This window comes from Pseudophryne corroboree, chromosome 5 (genome assembly GCF_028390025.1).
Source record: "Pseudophryne corroboree isolate aPseCor3 chromosome 5, aPseCor3.hap2, whole genome shotgun sequence".
Classification (NCBI taxonomy): Eukaryota; Metazoa; Chordata; class Amphibia; order Anura; family Myobatrachidae; genus Pseudophryne; species Pseudophryne corroboree.
In genome coordinates this window covers 5,050,641-5,067,860 of record NC_086448.1, presented here as the reverse complement: position 1 = coordinate 5,067,860, position 17,220 = coordinate 5,050,641, and the positions used below count along the sequence as shown (strand labels likewise).

The window sequence follows — 17,220 nt, the reverse complement described above, 5'->3', positions numbered from 1 at the left end:
CAGGCGGACAGCTTGGGGAAAGAAACTTTTGAGGCTTCTGGTGGATCTGGCGGGGACAGCCCTGTAACGCCTGCCTGAAGGAAGCAAGTTAAACATGCTGTGGCCGGGGTGTAGCTGGTCTTTTACTATCTTCATTGCCCGCTTTTTAGCTCTGGACAAGTACAGGTCCTGGACTGAGGGAAGGTCGGCCCCGATGATCTTCTCTGCGGTTCTGACCACCTTTCGGAGCCTGCATATGTCCCTCGCGCTGGCGGAGCTGTACCATACGAGTATCGAGGAGCACAGTACCGACTCCACAATCGCGGAGTAGAAGAGGAGCAGGAGCTTCTGTGGGATGTTGAACTTCCTTAGTTGCCTGAGGAAGAACAACCTCTGCTGCGCTTTCCCAACAGTGGCGTCAGTGTTGGACCCCCATTTAAGGTCCCTGGAGATTGTGGTCCCTAGAAACTTGAAGGAGTCCACTAGCGATACCACACTGTCAGCAATCGTTAGCGGAGGTGCACTAGATGACTTCTTCCTGAAGTCCACTATCATCTCGACAGTTTTGAGGGGGTTGAGGTCAAGGTTGTTGTGGATGCACCACTGGGCCAGCCGGTCTACTTCCCGTCTATAGGCCGATTCGTCCCCATCCTTGATGAGGCCGATGACGGTGGTGTCATCGGCAAATTTGATGATCCTTACTAATTGCGCCTCTGAGGTACAGTCATTTGTGTACAGGGAGAAGAGCAGGGGTGAGAGGACACAGCCCTGAGGGGCCCCTGTACTGATGGACCGCGCTTGAGAGGTGAATTCCCCCGCTTTCACCACCTGTGTCCTATCTGTCAGGAAGTCTATTATCCAGGAACAGGTAGCTTCTGGGACCCCTAGGCGAAATTATTTGGGGTGGAGGATGCTGGGGACGATTGTATTGAAGGCCGAGCTGAAATCGACAAACAGGACCCTCGCATAGGTACCGGGAATGTCTAGGTGCTGTAGAATGTAGTGCAGGCCCAGGTTGACTGCATCCTCGACACACCGATTCGAGCGATAGGCGAACTGCTGGGGGTCCAGTTGGGGGCCAGTCACAGTTTTCAGGTGATTCAAAACCAGACGCTCGAACGTTTTCATGACCACAGACGTCAGTGCTATCGGCCTGTAGTCGTTCAGGTTCGTGATAGTGGGTTTCTTGGGGACCGGGACTATAGTAGACCTTTTGAGGCAGGAAGGGACTTTCTGTAGCTCCAGCGATTTATTGAAGATCTTGGTGAATATGGGGGCGAGCTGACCCGCACATGCTCTTAGGGCAGATGGTGACACTCCGTCAGGACCCGGAGCTTTCCTGGTTTTGGTCCTTTTGAACAATGCCTCCACCTCTTCTTGGGTGACTTGCAGTGCCTGGGGTTGGCCGTCGGTGTTCGGGGCATCGTAGAGGTGATTGTTTGGGTTGCAGGGGACTTCTTTTGCGAACCTGCAATAAAAGTGGTTCAGTTCATCTGCAAGGTCTTGGTGCATGGCGGTGGACTTTGATGTTTTCCTATAGTTGGTTATGGATTGCATTCCTTTCCATACAGATACGGGGTCATTGGTGGAGAGATCGTTTGTCAGCTTGTCCGAGAACCGCTTTTTTGCTAGCCTAATTCCTTTAGTCAGAGAGTTCCTAGTACGGTTGTATAGTGCTCTGTCACCGCTGCTATAGGCCTCCTCTTTGGCTCGACGAAGTTGCCTGAGCTGGGCATTGAACCAGGGCTTGTTGTTGTTGTAAATGCGGTAAGTCTTGGTAGGTACACACATGTCCTCACAGTAGCTGATGTAGGATGTGACAGTGTCTGTCAAGTCATTCAGGTCGGTTGCCGAGGCTTCAAAGACCCCCCATTCCGTGCAGTCAAAGCAGGCCTGGAGCTTCATCTTGGCCTCATTGGTCCATTTCTTGACAGGCTTAACTGCTCTCAGCTTCTGTGTATAGGTAGGGAGTAGGTGGACGAGGCAGTGGTCAGATAGGCCGAGTGCAGCACGCGGGATAGACCGGATGGCAGACTTGAGGGTAGTGTAGCAGTGATCAAGGGTGCGCCCTTCTCTAGTGGGACACGTGACTTGTTGTTTGTACTTAGGTAGCTCCTTGCTCAGGTTAGTTCTGTTGAAGTCACCCAGTACTATAAGCAGAGAGTCTGGGTGTTTTTGTTCTATGTCAGATATGCATACGGCCAGGTGGTGCAGGGCTTCGTTCGCGCAGGCGAGGGGGGAGATGTACACTCCCACAAGGACAATTGAGGCAAATTCCCAGGGGGAATAGAAGGGGTTGCAGTTGATACTCAGCATCTCCAGGTGAGGGCTGCATGATTTGCCTATGATCGTGACATTGGTGCACCATCCGTCGTTGATGTAGAAGCAGATGCCACCACCCTTCGTTTTTCTTGAGAGAACCTTGGAGCGATCGGCCCTGAAGAGACTGAAGCCCGGCAGAGACATCGGGTTGTCCGCAATATGGTCGTCCAGCCACGTCTCCGTAAAGCAGAGGATAGATGACCCTGTAATGCCTGACCCTGCGCTGCCCAGAAGGAGGGACAATTCATCGAACTTGTTTGCCAGTGAGCGCACATTCGAAAGCAGGATCGCGGGTAGTGCAGACCGGTGCCCTCGCCGCCGCCACCTCACTAGGGCGCCTGCGCGACAGCCTCTCCTCTGAGTCCAGGTCCTTCTACTAGGGCCGACATGAGGGCCTCCGTCATTCTCTTTCCGGGGCCGGTGATCCATCCGCCAGTCGCCACCTGGGCTGCGGGGGGGGGCGCGGCTGCTCGGTCATCCACTTCGGGGTCCACAACGTCTGCATCCTTGCCACACAGGGCAGCGAGGGCTGCAAGGACCGCTGATCTGCCTGCCGACGGGCCCGAACGTGTGGTAAGCACCTCGGGAGCGCTCCAACTAAGGAGGGCTTCCCTGCTGTATTTGGTCACCGGTGGGGTAGACAAGGGCAAGGGAAAACAAGGGGAAACAGGTATTTTGGCTGAGCTGCGTAGCTCCGAGGCAGCCATCTGCGGCGCCATCTTAGATTGTAATCGCTATAATCGTTGTTGCTGTAACCTATTGCTGCTCCTTAATACAATGGGTATATTTGAAACAAGTGATACTGTAAATAAAATAACTGCTTTTTCTGTTGCTGATTTAGTCAAAAGCAGCCGTGTGGAGAGGTGTTAGAATCCAATTCCTGTTGTGTAGGTGTGAAAGATCTCAGTGTTAGAGGCCTTTGAAGTACATTTCTTGTGGGGGGTAGTGATAACATGTGTCCTTTGGAATGGCTCTTGCAAATTGAAGTGAGCAGTGACCCTTCAGTGATTCAGGGCCTGAATATGCTGTATATTAGTTGATTAATGCAAGAAGTCAGTTATTTTTTGCTCAGAGAACAGAGGTGAATGATGTCTAAGTGAGGGGCTGGATGGAGCCAAATATAGGTTGTAGTTCACAGTACCTTGTCTGGGATGTCCAATGCAGAGCACCCTTCTCCTGGGACACGATCTCCAGATCATCCTTGGACATTCCGCTGAATTCCGCCTTCTTGTGCGTTCTCCTGCGCTGCAGTTACTCCTCCCCTGGGTAACTCGGCTTCTCCAATCGGGTGATGAAAAGCCGCCTGGGATTATCCCACCGCTATGCCACCAATTTTTGTGACAGGATGGTCCCGTACGAAAGCACTCGCCGCTTTCGCGTACCGTCTCCTGCGTACAGAATGGAAGGTTAGGTCACACGAGGCCTGACCACATAGGGGATTCCCGCTTACCGTCAGTAACCGCCTGTTACTGACTCCACCCACTGCGCTGTGGGCGGGTTTATGCTGCCACCACCAAACTCCTAACCTGCCGTGGCGTTTGGAACCACGGTTCTGCTCTGTATGTGCCGACACACTGCCTTACCACACCTGTGTGGTGTTGACTAATCCCCACTAGCCACTTGCTAGGCCTCTACCGGTAGCTGGCGGAACTTGGAGACGTTAGGTGCTTCCCTGGACAGCCGGAGGACGGGGCTATGTTTGGCATAACCCTGTAGGTCACAAGATGAAGCAATCTTCTTGAGGCAGATGATGTTTATTTGCTCAATAGTTCTAAAGAGAACTCTTCCCTATTGCTAGGGGCAACAGCATACAGCAAGATGTTCCAGCAGAATAAGATGGTACAATACAAATCTGGAGGCACGCAGGTCTCCTTTTTATGTCAATTTTCCACACAGTACCACAGGGGGGTAAGCCCTCCCTGTGTTCTCCAACCAATCAGGTTATTTTACAAAATACCAATAAATAAATTACATTTCAAAAGGAGATAAGTGCAATAAAACAATATCCTCCTTCCTGTCACCCAGACAACGTTTGGTATCAGATTAACATTCACTATTGATAAATTTATCACATAGCTTCAAAATACAAATGTTTCTGTTTCATTCACATCTCCAGGCAAACCCAGTGTTTGAGATTACAACAGGAAAGGCTACAATACAAACAGGTTCCGAACCCATAGACCCCGTGATTAGCATCTTTCTCAAAGGAACTTACACATCAAAAGGTTTTGTCATTCACACCTCTCTGCTAGGACAGGGCCATTAGCATGCCACTTCCTACTGACAGGAGATGATTATTCAGACATTGATAAGAGTAAGTGCATTTTCCCCTTTAAGTACAGGTGACCATATCTTGAATATAAAATAAATACAGTTAAACATGTATTCCTGCAATTGTGCACAGAGCACTACATATGACATGTTAAGACACATCATTAAACATATTTTTAAACAGTCTGCGCCCAGCGCCGTTAGTACATTTAACAGTGACGCCAAGCGCCTATTGTCCGCAAAATGGCGTCGGGCACTAGGGGTTAACCCCTTCAGTGCCGCGGCGGCCATTTGTCCACGTGGGCTGGGGTCTCTCCGGCCACATATGGTCAGGCTGGGGTGAGTTAAGGTCAGGCAGGGGTGAGGTATGGCCCAGCTGGGGTGGGTTATGGTCAGGCTTGGTTGAGTTATGGCTAGGCTGGGGGGAGTTATGGCCAGGCTGGGGGGAGTTATGGGGTGAGGTATGGCCAGGCTGGGGTGAGGTATGGTCAGGCTGGGGCGGGGTATGGCCAGGCTGGGGCGGGGTATGGCCAGGCTGGGGGGAGGTATGGCCAGGCTGGGGGGAGGTATGGCCAGGCTGGGGGCAGGTATGGCCAGGCTGGGGGCAGGTATGGCCAGGCTGGGGGGAGGTATGGCCAGGCTGGGGGGAGGTATGGCCAGGCTGGGGGGAGGTATGGCCAGGCTGGGGGGAGGTATGGCCAGGCTGGGGGGAGGTATGGCCAGGCTGGGGGGAGGTATGGCCAGGCTGGGGGAGATATGGCCAGGCTGGGGTGAGGTATGGTCAGGCTGGGGCGGGGTATGGCCATGCTGGGGCGGGGTATGGCCAGGCTGGGGGGAGGTATGGCCAGGCTGGGGGGAGGTATGGCCAGGCTGGGGGGAGGTATGGTCAGGCTGGGGGAGATATGGCCAGGCTGGGGTGAGGTATGGTCAGGCTGGGGTGAGCTGCTTGGCTGAGGCATGGTCAGGCTGGGGGGAGGTATGGCCAGGCTGGGGGGAGGTATGGTCAGGCTGGGGCGAGGGGGGTATGGCCAGGCTGGGGCGGGGTATGGCCAGGCTGGGGCGGGGTATGGCCAGGCTGGGGCGGGGTATGGCCAGGCTGGGGCGGGGTATGGCCAGGCTGGGGCGGGGTATGGCCAGGCTGGGGCGAGGTATGGCCAGGCTGGGGGGAGGAGCCTGGCCAGGCTGGGGGGAGGTATGGTCAGGCTGGGGTGAGGTATGGCCAGGCTGGGGTATGGTCATGCTGGGGGGAGGTATGGTCATGCTGGGGGGAGGTATGGCCAGGCTGGGGGGAGGTCTGGTCAGGCTGTGGGGAGGTCTGGTCAGGCTGGGGGGAGGTCTGGTCAGGCTGGGGGGAGGTCTGGTCAGGCTGGGGGGAGGTCTGGTCAGGCTGGGGCGAGGTATGGTCAGGCTGGGGTGAGGTATGGCCAGGCTGGGGTGAGCTGCTTGGGTGAGGTATGGTCATGCTGGGGGGGAAGTATGGTCAGGCTGGGGGTAGGTATGGTCAGGCTGGGGGGAGGTATGGTCAGGCTGGGGTGAGGTATGGTCAGGCTGGGGTGAGGTATGGTCAGGCTGGGGGGAGGTATGGTCAGGCTGGGGGGAGGTATGGTCAGGCCCAGGCTGGTGGGAGGTATGGCCAGGCTGGGGCGGGGTATGGCCAGGCTGAGGGGAGGTATGGCCAGGCTGGGGGGAGGTATGGCCAGGCTGGGGGGAGGTATGGCCAGGCTGGGGTGAGGTATGGCCAGGCTGGGGGCCAGGCTGGGGGGAGGTATGGTCAGGCTGGGGGGAGGTATGGCCAGGCTGGGGGGAGGTATGGCCAGGCTGGGGTGAGGTATGGCCAGGCTGGGGCGGGGAATGGCCAGGCTGGGGCGGGGAATGGCCAGGCTGGGGCGGGGTATGGCCAGGCTGGGGGGAGGTATGGCCTTGCTGGGGTGAGGTATGGCCAGGCTGGGGTGGGGTATGGCCAGGCTGGGGCGGGGAATGGCCAGGCTGGGGCGGGGAATGGCCAGGCTGGGGCGGGGAATGGCCAGGCTGGGGTGGGGTATGGCCAGGCTGGGGCGGGGTATGGCCAGGCTGGGGCGGGGAATGGCCAGGCTGGGGGGAGGTATGGCCAGGCTGGGGGGAGGTATGGCCAGGCTGGGGGGAGGTATGGCCAGGCTGGGGGGAGGTATGGCCAGGCTGGGGGGAGGTATGGCCAGGCTGGGGGGAGGTATGGCCAGGCTGGGGGGAGGTATGGCCAGGCTGGGGTGAGGTATGGCCAGGCTGGGGTGAGGTATGGCCAGGCTGGGGTGGGGTATGGCCAGGCTGGGGGGAGGTATGGCCAGGCTGGGGTGGGGTATGGCCAGGCTGGGGCGGGGTATGGCCAGGCTGGGGCGGGGAATGGCCAGGCTGGGGGGAGTTATGGCCAGGCTGGGGTGAGGTATGGCCAGGCTGGGGTGGGGTATGGCCAGGCTGGGGCGGGGAATGGCCAGGCTGGGGGGAGGTATGGTCAGGCTGGGGGGAGGTATGGCCAGGCTGGGGTGAGTTATGGCCAGGCTGGGGGGAGGTATGGTCAGGCTGGGGGGAGGTATGGTCAGGCTGGGGGGAGGTATGGCCAGGCTGGGGTGAGGTATGGTCAGGCTGGGGTGAGGTATGGCCAGGCTGGGGCGAGGTATGGCCAGGCTGGGGCGAGGTATGGTCAGGCTGGGGCGAGGTATGGTCAGGCTGGGAGGAGGTATGGCCAGGCTGGGGGGAGTTATGGCCAGGCTGGGGGGAGGTATGGTCAGGCTGGGGCGAGGTATGGTCAGGCTGGTGGGGACGTATGGTCAGGCTGGGGCGAGGTATGGCCAGGCTGGGGCGGGGTATGGCTAGGCTGGGGCGGGGTATGGCCTGGCTGGGGCGGGGTATGGCCAGGCTGGGAGGAGGTATGGCCAGGCTGGGAGGAGGTATGGCCAGGCTGGGAGGAGGTATGGCCAGGGTGGGGCGAGGTATGGTCAGGCTTGGGGGAGGTATGGTCAGGCTGGGGCGAGGTGTGGCCAGGCTGGGGCGGGGTGTGGCCTGGCTGGGGCGGGGTGTGGCCTGGCTGGGGCAGGGTGTGGCCTGGCTGGGGCGGGGTATGGCCAGGCTGGGGCGGGGTATGGCCAGGCTGGGGCGGGGTATGGCCAGGCTGGGGCGGGGTATGGCCTGGCTGGGGGGAGGTATGGCCAGGCTGGGGTGAGTTATGGCCAGGCTGGGGGGAGGTATGGCCAGGCTGGGGTGAGTTATGGCCAGGCTGGGGTGAGTTATGGCCAGGCTGGGGGGAGGTATGGCCAGGCTGGGGTGAGTTATGGCCAGGCTGGGGCGGGGTATGGCCAGGCTGGGAGGAGGTATGGCCAGGCTGGGGGGAGGTATGGCCAGGCTGGGGTGAGTTATGGCCAGGCTGGGGTGAGGTATGGTCAGGCTGGGGCGGGGTATGGCCAGGCTGGGAGGAGGTATGGCCAGGCTGGGAGGAGGTATGGTCAGGCTGGGGGGAGGTATGGCCAGGCTGGGGGAGGTATGGTCAGGCTGGGGGGAGGTATGGCCAGGCTGGGGCGGGGTATGGTCAGGCTGGGGGGAGGTATGGTCAGGCTGGGGGGAGGTATGGTCAGGCTGGGGGGAGGTATGGTCAGGCTGGGGGGAGGTATGGTCAGGCTGGGGGGAGGTATGGCCAGGCTGGGGGGAGGTATGGTCAGGCTGGGGGGAGGTATGGTCAGGCTGGGGTGAGTTATGGCCAGGCTGAGGCGGGGTATGGCCAGGCTGGGGGGAGGTATGGTCAGGCTGGGGGGAGGTATGGCCAGGCTGGGGCGGGGTATGGTCAGGCTGGGGGAGGTATGGTCAGGCTGGGGGGAGGTATGGCCAGGCTGGGGCGGGGTATGGTCAGGCTGGGGCGGGGTATGGTCAGGCTGGGGGGAGGTATGGTCAGGCTGGGGTGAGGTATGGTCAGGCTGGGGCGGGGAATGGCCAGGCTGGGGCGGGGAATGGCCAGGCTGGGGCGGGGAATGGCCAGGCTGGGGCGGGGTATGGCCAGGCTGGGGGGAGGTATGGTCAGGATGGGGAGTCATGACAAAGGAGGTGTAATTAGATCCAGTATCTGAATACTATACATATACAGTCAAACAGAAATGAAAACTCGGTCACTGGTCACGTGGGTCCTCTCTATAAATGAGTGATGGAATTGTATCTTCTGTGACCTGGTTCTGCGTCACCTCCCAGTGAATAGAGACGCTGCACTCTGTATACCAACAATCAGCGAAGGGAAGATGCTCATGTATATAACTGGTGTAATATATAGCTCAGTAATGCAGACAAATGGGAGTTACAAACTCAGGGCTCTATTTACTAAGCCTTGGACGGAGATAAAGTGGACGGAGATAAAGTACCAGCCAATCAGCTCCTATGTGTCATTTCTCTGACGTCCTAGTGGATGCTGGGAACTCCGTAAGGACCATGGGAAATAGACGGGCTCCACAGGAGACTGGGCACTCTAAAAGAAAGATTAGGTACTATCTGGTGTGCACTGGCTCCTCCCTCTATGCCCCTCCTCCAGACCTCAGTTAGAATCTTGTGCCCGGCTGAGCTGGATGCACACTAGGGGCTCTCCTGAGCTCCTAGAAAGAAAGTATATGTTAGGTTTTTTATTTTACAGTGAGATCTGCTGGCAACAGACTCACTGCTACGAGGGACTGAGGGGAGAAGAAGCGAACCTACCTAACCATGTGGTAGTTTGTGCTTCTTAGGCTACTGGACACCATTAGCTCCAGAGGGATCGAACACAGGCCCAGTCCTCGGTCATCCGGTCCCGGAGCCGCGCCGCCGTCCCCCTTACAGAGCCAGAAGACGGAAGATAAAGATGAAAATCGGCGGCTGAAGACTCCGGTCTTCATTAAGGTAGCGCACAGCACTGCAGCTGTGCGCCATTGCTCCCATAGCACACTTACACACTCCGGTCAGTGTTGGGTGCAGGGCGCTGGGGGGGGGGGGGGGGGGCTGTTACAGCAGGGGCCCTGTCTGTTTCAAGACTTACCGCGGCTGCGTTTGACGGCATGGCGGTTGAGCGCCTGATCCTAGCGGAAAAGGGCATTCCGGATGAAGTGATTCCTACGCTGATAAAGGCTAGGAAAGACGTGACAGCACAACATTATCACTGTATATGGCGAAAATATGTTGCTTGGTGTGAGGCCAGGAAGGCCCCCACAGAGGAATTCCAGCTGGGTCGATTCCTGCACTTCCTACAGTCAGGTGTGACTATGGGCCTAAAATTAGGGTCCATAAAGGACCAGATTTCGGCCCTATCTATTTTCTTTCAAAAAGAACTGGCTTCACTGCCTGAGGTTCAGACGTTTGTTAAGGGAGTGCTGCATATTCAGCCCCCTTTTGTGCCTCCTGTGGCACCTTGGGATCTCAACGTTGTGTTGGATTTCCTGAAATCACATTGGTTTGAGCCACTTAAGACCGTGGAGCTAAAATATCTCACGTGGAAAGTGGTCATGTTATTGGCCTTAGCTTCGGCTAGGCGTGTGTCAGAATTGGCGGCTTTGTCGTGTAAAAGTCCTTATCTGATCTTCCATATGGACAGGGCAGAATTGAGGACTCGTCCCCAATTTCTCCCTAATGTGGTATCGGCATTTCATTTGAACCAGCCTATTGTAGTGCCTGTGGCTACTCGGGACTTGGAGGACTCCAAGTTACTAGATGCAGTCAGGGCTTTGAAAATCTATGTAGCCAGGACGGCTGGAGTCAGAAAATCTGACTCGCTATTTATCCTGCATGCACCCAACAAACTGGGTGCTCCGGCTTCAAAGCAAACTATTGCGCGCTGGATCTGTAACACGATTCAGCAAGCTCATTCTGCGGCAGGATTGCCGCATCCTAAATCAGTAAAAGCCCATTCCACGAGGAAAGTGGGCTCATCTTGGGCGGCTGCCCGAGGGGTCTCGGCTTTACAACTTTGCCGAGCTGCAACTTGGTCAGGGGCAAACACGTTTGCTAAATTCTACAAATTTGATACCCTGGCTGAGGAGGACCTGGAGTTCTCTCATTCGGTGCTGCAGAGTCATCCGCACTCTCCCACCCGTTTGGGAGCTTTGGTATAATCCCCATGGTCCTTTCGGAGTTCCCAGCATCCACTAGGACGTTAGAGAAAATAAGATTTTACTCACCGGTAAATCTATTTCTCGTAGTCCGTAGTGGATGCTGGGCGCCCATCCCAAGTGCGGATTGCCTGCAATACTTGTATATAGTTATTGCCTAACTAAAGGGTTATTGTTGAGCCATCTGTTGAGAGGCTCAGTTGTTGTCATACTGTTAACTGGATATAGTATCACAAGTTGTACGGTGTGATTGGTGTGGCTGGTATGAGTCTTACCCGGGATTCAAAATCCTTCCTTATTGTGTCAGCTCTTCCGGGCACAGTATCCTAACTGAGGTCTGGAGGAGGGGCATAGTGGGAGGAGCCAGTGCACACCAGATAGTACCTAATCTTTCTTTTAGAGTGCCCAGTCTCCTGCGGAGCCCGTCTATTCCCCATGGTCCTTACAGAGTTCCCAGCATCCACTAGGACGTCAGAGAAATGGCAGTTGGGAGCTGATTGGCTGGTGCTTTATCTCCGTCCACTTTATCTCCATTCAAGGCTTAGTAAATAGAGCCCTCAGTCTGTTGTCAGATACCATGGAATAAACATGTTGTGCAGAATATATTTGTTTCTTACATTGTAACTGCGCAGTCTTTATAACTCAGCGGCTGACGACCATTCATACGTGTCCCGCTGATACATATATACTGTGTTCTTTAGCCGACTTCTCAAAGGCTTTGCTTTCTCTCTGTTTCAGTGGCTGCACAAGTTGTCAGTAGGTCTCATTGCCTGGAGAAATGTGAGTTAGTTGTGTCTCCATTCTACCCTGATCTCCTGGGATTTGCAAACAGAGAAGAGGGTGGACCACCAGAAGAAGAGGGGAGAGAGGCTGATGGCATCGAGAACACTGAGGAGGAGCGGGAGGCTGATGGCATCGAGAACACTGAGGAAAATCGTAAAGACTTGCAGAGGAGCCCAGTGTACAAGAATGAGGAGCAGGAGGAGAACATGAGGGTCCAGCCTGGAATAGAGTTTGAATTACAAGAAGGAAAACAGAGGGACTTCCAGGAGGGGGTTCAGGCTGAGATGAGTGAGCACCTTGAGGGATATGAGAGTGGACATCAGACCGGGTCAGAGATAGCTGGTAAATATAATGAGCCGAATGAGCCACAAGTAGTGAAATCTAAACTTGTAAGTGAAGAAATGTACACAGGATATTTATCAGAACCTGCTCCCCCAGGACTGTCCTCAGGGGACACACAGGGCTACAGTGAGGTGGAGTCTTCAATAGTATCTATGCCTGAAGTAGATGTTCTCATGGAAGCAGCAGAGCTTCGTTTCATTCAGGAATATCATCACGACCTACTGGCAGGAATGGACCAGGTGACCATTGTGCCGCTGGATGTGGAGGAGAAGTTCGGCTTTAATGTGAGTGTCCGTTATCACTGATGGCCTGATCTACAAGCGCTATATGAGCGAGGTGCATTACAGATGCCTCTTTGGTGCTGTCACCTTATATTTGCACCGGTGTACTGCCAGAGTGTGTGAGATTACTAGATGTATGATTTGTGGGATCTATTAAGGTCTATGCGAGTGACAATTACAATAGGAATTTGGCTAAGTAATCAAGAACAAAACAAGATGGACAAAGTTCCAAGGAAAAATAGAACATAAATAAAATCAAAACTAATTAGAAGCACAATCCAAAGAAAAACAGAATCGGGAATAAAAACATAACGATAGGCTAGATCCTGCCCGGTCAGCTTTTCTCTATCAGTGACGGATTATTATTAATATCCTTTTTAAGGCCCCACAAGGGTTTTGCAGCTCCATACACGAACATACATAGCAGCAATGTATTTGACGTATCTGAAGTAGAATATAGTATAAATACAACAATATAATAACAGGGGGATGATTAGTGCTTGGAGGAGAGTCTTGGTGGCATTGGAAGTCAGAGGGCCTGATCCCAGAGATGTTACAGAGGTGTAGATGGCAGAAAGGAGAGGTATTATGAAAGTGAGGGGTGAAGGGTGGGTTTTTTTTGGGGGGAGTTACAAATGACACCCAGGCACACACTTGGTGGGCAGCGGGGTAGGAGATCTATCATCAGTAGAAAGAGACTATCAGTAGATAGAGAAGGGGGGGAAGCATGTAGAGACATGCAGTTGATGCAGTTTCCAAGAGAGATTGTGTAGAGGGAGAAGAGGAGGAGCACTTGGGTACAGTTTATAGCTTCTGAGGTGTATATATAGAAAAAGAACAGTGAGGAAAGAAATGAACAAGGAGAGGATTCATGGATACCGATGGAATGGTGGGTTTGAAGGAGCAATGGGTGATCAACAGGGCAAAAAGCAGCAGAGAGATTCTAAGAGAATGAAAAGTGACCGTTAACTATAGTGTTGAGGACTTCATTGGTGACCTGGGTGAGGGTAGATTCTGTGGAGTGGAGATGGAAACCAGGTTGATGAGGATGAAGAAGCGAGTGGGAGGAGAGGAATGTGGTGAGACAGAGCTAGACAATGCTCTCTGGGACCTTGGAGACAAATGGGTGAAGAGATAAAGGGGGACATTCCGAGTTGATCGCACGTAGCAACTTTTTGCTGCTCGTCCGATCAACCTGACGCCACCTATGGGGGAGTGTATTTTAGCATAGCAGGGCTGCGATTGCTTGTGCAGCCCTGCTATGCTAAAAAAGTTTCAAGCAAAACAAGACTAGCCCTGTAGCTACTTACCAGTGCGACAGATCCAGCGATGAAGGTCCCGTCTGTGACGTCAGACATCCGCCCTCCAAACGCCTGGACACGCCTGTGTTCGACTTACCATGCCAGGGAAATGGTGAGTAGACACCCCGATCCTCCTTCCCACTGTCAATCTTCTTGCGATCGCGCCTGCAATTGCTTTCATCTGTCCTGGCGTCGATGCCCGCCACGGGCGTCGCTGGGCAACAATGCGCAATGCGAGCGCCGCGCAGCCGCAGTTCCGACCTATTCGCACCGCAGCGAAGAACCGCTGTGTGCGTACCAGTCTGAATGACCCCCATAGAATGGTAGTTAGTGAGATAGTCGGGGTCAAGCAAGGATTTCTTAAGGACGGGTGAGACAATGGCATGCTTGAAGGAGGAAGAGAATGTGACTGCTACGTGTGGGTTGGGGCAGAGCTGTAGGAGCACAACTTCCACCAGTTCTGTTCACCAATGCAGGAACATTTTTGAACTTAAAATGCCAGGGTTGAGGTGCAGACACGACAGATCAATTTACAGCTGTAGCAATGGAGTCAAGGGTGGAGTTGAGGGTACTGTAGAGGTAGAAATCTTGCTCATGGCAGGAAAGGGTGAGATAGGAGAAAGGAGAGAGACTAGGTAGGGGGAGAAAAGGACAGGGCCAAAGCTATCAAAGCTTAGTAAGAGGAACCATAGGAGAAATAAGGGCAGAGGTATGGTGGGATGGAAGGAGGAGGGTTGAGGGAGAGGCTAAAGGAGAGACAATAATGGTCATATAGAGAGCGACAATGAAGTTAGGAAATCAGACATGACATAGTGGTGGAAGAAGACTAGATCCAGGACCTGACTGATGCTATTGGAGGGGAGGAGGTCCATCAAGTTAGGTCAAAAGAAGTTGAGTGACCGAGTAGTTTGGAAGCAGAGCTGAGGGTACAGGACATAGAATGTGCAGTGGAAGGAGAGAAGGATACCCTTGCCACCACTTTGCTAACTGCCAAGATGTGGGACAGAGAGAAACCCCCAAATGTAATAGATGCAGGAAAGTGGTGTTGGATGGAGAAAGCCAATGAGGCTAGGAGAGTTGGAGATGAAGCAGTCATGAACAGAAGCCAGCTTGTTAGAAACCTGGTATTCCAGGGTCCCTGATGTCCGCTTACTCTTGTTTTTTCTCTGACGTCCTAAGTGGATGCTGGGACTCCGTAAGGACCATGGGGAATAGCGGCTCCGCAGGAGACTGGGCACAACTAAAGAAAGCTTTAGGACTACCTGGTGTGCACTGGCTCCTCCCACTATGACCCTCCTCCAGACCCCAGTTAGAATCTTGTGCCCGGCTGAGCTGGATGCACACTAGGGGCTCTCCTGAGCTCCTAGAAAAGAAAGTATATGTTAGGTTTTTTATTTTCAGTGAGATCTGCTGGCAACAGACTCACTGCTACGAGGGACTAAGGGGAGAAGAAGCGAACCTACCTGACTGGAGATAGTTTGGGCTTCTTAGGCTACTGGACACCATTAGCTCCAGAGGGATCGAACACAGGACCCGACCTTGGTGTTCGTTCCCGGAGCCGCGCCGCCGGCCCCCTTACAGAGCCAGAAGCAAGAAATGTTCCTGAAAATCTGCGGCAGAAGACTTCTGTCTTCAACAAGGTAGCGCACAGCACTGCAGCTGTGCGCCATTGCTCCTCATGCACACCTCACACTCCGGTCACTGATGGGTGCAGGGCGCTAGGGGGGGGGGGGGGGGGCGCCGGGGGCGCCCTGAGGGCAATATAAGACACCTTGGCTGGCAAATCATCACAATATATAGTCCCAGGGCTATATATGTGATAAATTACCCCTGCCAGAATCCATAAAAAAGCGGGAGAAAAGTCCGCCGAAAAAGGGGCGGGGCTATCTCCCTCAGCACACTGGCGCCTTTTTTTCTTCACAGTGCAGCTGGAAGACAGCTCCCCAGGCTCTCCCCTGTAGTTTTCAGGCTCAAAGGGTAAAAAGAGAGGGGGGGCACTAAATTTAGGCGCAATATATGTATACAAGCAGCTATTGGGGGGAAAATCACTCAGTTATAGTGTTAATCCCTGCATTATATAGCGCTCTGGTGTGTGCTGGCATACTCTCTCTCTGTCTCCCCAAAGGACTTTGTGGGGTCCTGTCCTCAGTCAGAGCATTCCCTGTGTGTGCGGTGTGTCGGTACGGCTGTGTCGACATGTTGGATGAGGAAGGTTACGTGGAGGCGGAGCAGAGGCCGATAAATGGGATGTCGCCCCTTGTGGGGCCGACACCAGAGTGGATGGATAGGTGGAAGGTATTAACCGACAATGTCAACTCCTTACATAAAAGGCTGGATGACGTAACAGCTGTGGGACAGCCGGCTTCTCAGCCCGCGCCTGCCCAGGCTTCTCAAAGGCCATCAGGGGCTCAAAAAACGCCCGTTACCTCAGATGTCAGACACAGATGTCGACACGGAGTCTGACTCCAGTGTCGACGAGGTTGAGATATATACACAATCCACTAGGAACATCCGTTACATGATCTCGGCAATGAAAAATGTGTTACACATTTCTGTCATGAACCCAATTACCACATAAAAGGGGTTTTATTTTTGGGGAGAAAAAGCAGCCAGTGTTTTGTTCCCCCATCAGATGAATGAATGAAGTGTGTAAAGAAGCGTGGGTTCCCCCGATAAGAAACTGGTAATTTCTAAAAAGTTACTGATGGCGTACCCTTTCCTGCCAGAGGATAGGTCACGTTGGGAGATATCCCCTAGGGTGGATAAGGCGCTCACACGTTTGTCAAAAAAAGGTGGCACTGCCGTCTTAGGATACGGTTACCTTGAAGGAGCCTGCTGATAAAAAGGCAGGAGGCTATCCTGAAGTCTGTATATACACACTCAGGTTCTATACTGAGACCTGCATTTGCCTCAGCATAAATAGTGCTGCTGCAGCGTGGTCTGATACCCTGTCAGATAATATTAATACCCTAGACAGGGATAATATTTTGCTAACATAGAGCATATTAAAGACGTCGTCTTATATATGAAGGATGCACAGAGGGATATTTGCCGGCTGGCATCCAGAATTAATGCAATGTCCATTCTGCCAGGAGGGTATTAGAAACCCGGCAGTGGACAGGTGATGCTGCCTTTAGAAGGCACATGGATATTCTGCCTTATAAGGGTGAGGAATTGTTTGGGGATGGTCTCTGGGACCTCGTATCCACAGCAACAGCTGGGAAGAAAAATTTTTACCTCAGGTTTCCTCACAGCCTAAGAAAGCACCGTATTTTCAGGTACAGTCCTTTCGGCTTCAGAAAAGCAAGCGGGTCAAAGGCGCTTCCTTTCTGCACAGAGACAAGGGAAGAAGGAAAAAGCTGCACCAGACAGCCAGTTCCCAGGATCAAAAATCTTCCCCCGCTTCCTCTGAGTCCACCGCATGACGCTGGGGCTCCACAGGTGGAGACAGGTGCGGTGGGGGGCGCGTCTCGGGAACTTCAGGGACCAGTGGGCTTGCCCACAGGTGGATCCCTAGGTTCTGCAAGTAGTATCACAGGGATACAGGCTGGAGTTCGAGGCGACTCCCCCTCGCCGTTACCTCACATCAGCCTTGCCTGCTGCCCTCGGAGAAAGGTAGTACTGGAGGCAATTCACAAGCTGTACTTACAGCAGGTGAAATCAAGGTACCCCTCCTTCAACAAGGCCGGGGTTACTATTCCAAAATGTTGTGGTACCGAAACCAGACGGGTCGGTGAGACCCATTCTAAAATTGAAATCCTTGAACACTTATATACGAAGGTTCAAGTTCAAAATGGAATCGCTTAGGGCGATTATTGCAAGCCTGGAGAATTTCATGGTATCACTGGACATCAAGGA

General features: G+C 54.0%; 1 protein-coding gene across 1 annotated transcript in view; it reads left to right on the top strand.

Moving 5' to 3' along the window:
• PARP10 (poly(ADP-ribose) polymerase family member 10) overlaps positions 1-17,220 on the top strand; it is a 279,539-nt gene that overhangs the window by 90,460 nt on the left and 171,859 nt on the right. Inside the window, exons 5-6 of the mRNA XM_063921070.1 lie at positions 11,394-11,780; positions 11,877-12,064. Of these exons, the coding sequence (XP_063777140.1) occupies positions 11,394-11,780; positions 11,877-12,064 (575 nt within the window). The remainder of the gene's footprint in view (positions 1-11,393; positions 11,781-11,876; positions 12,065-17,220) is intronic.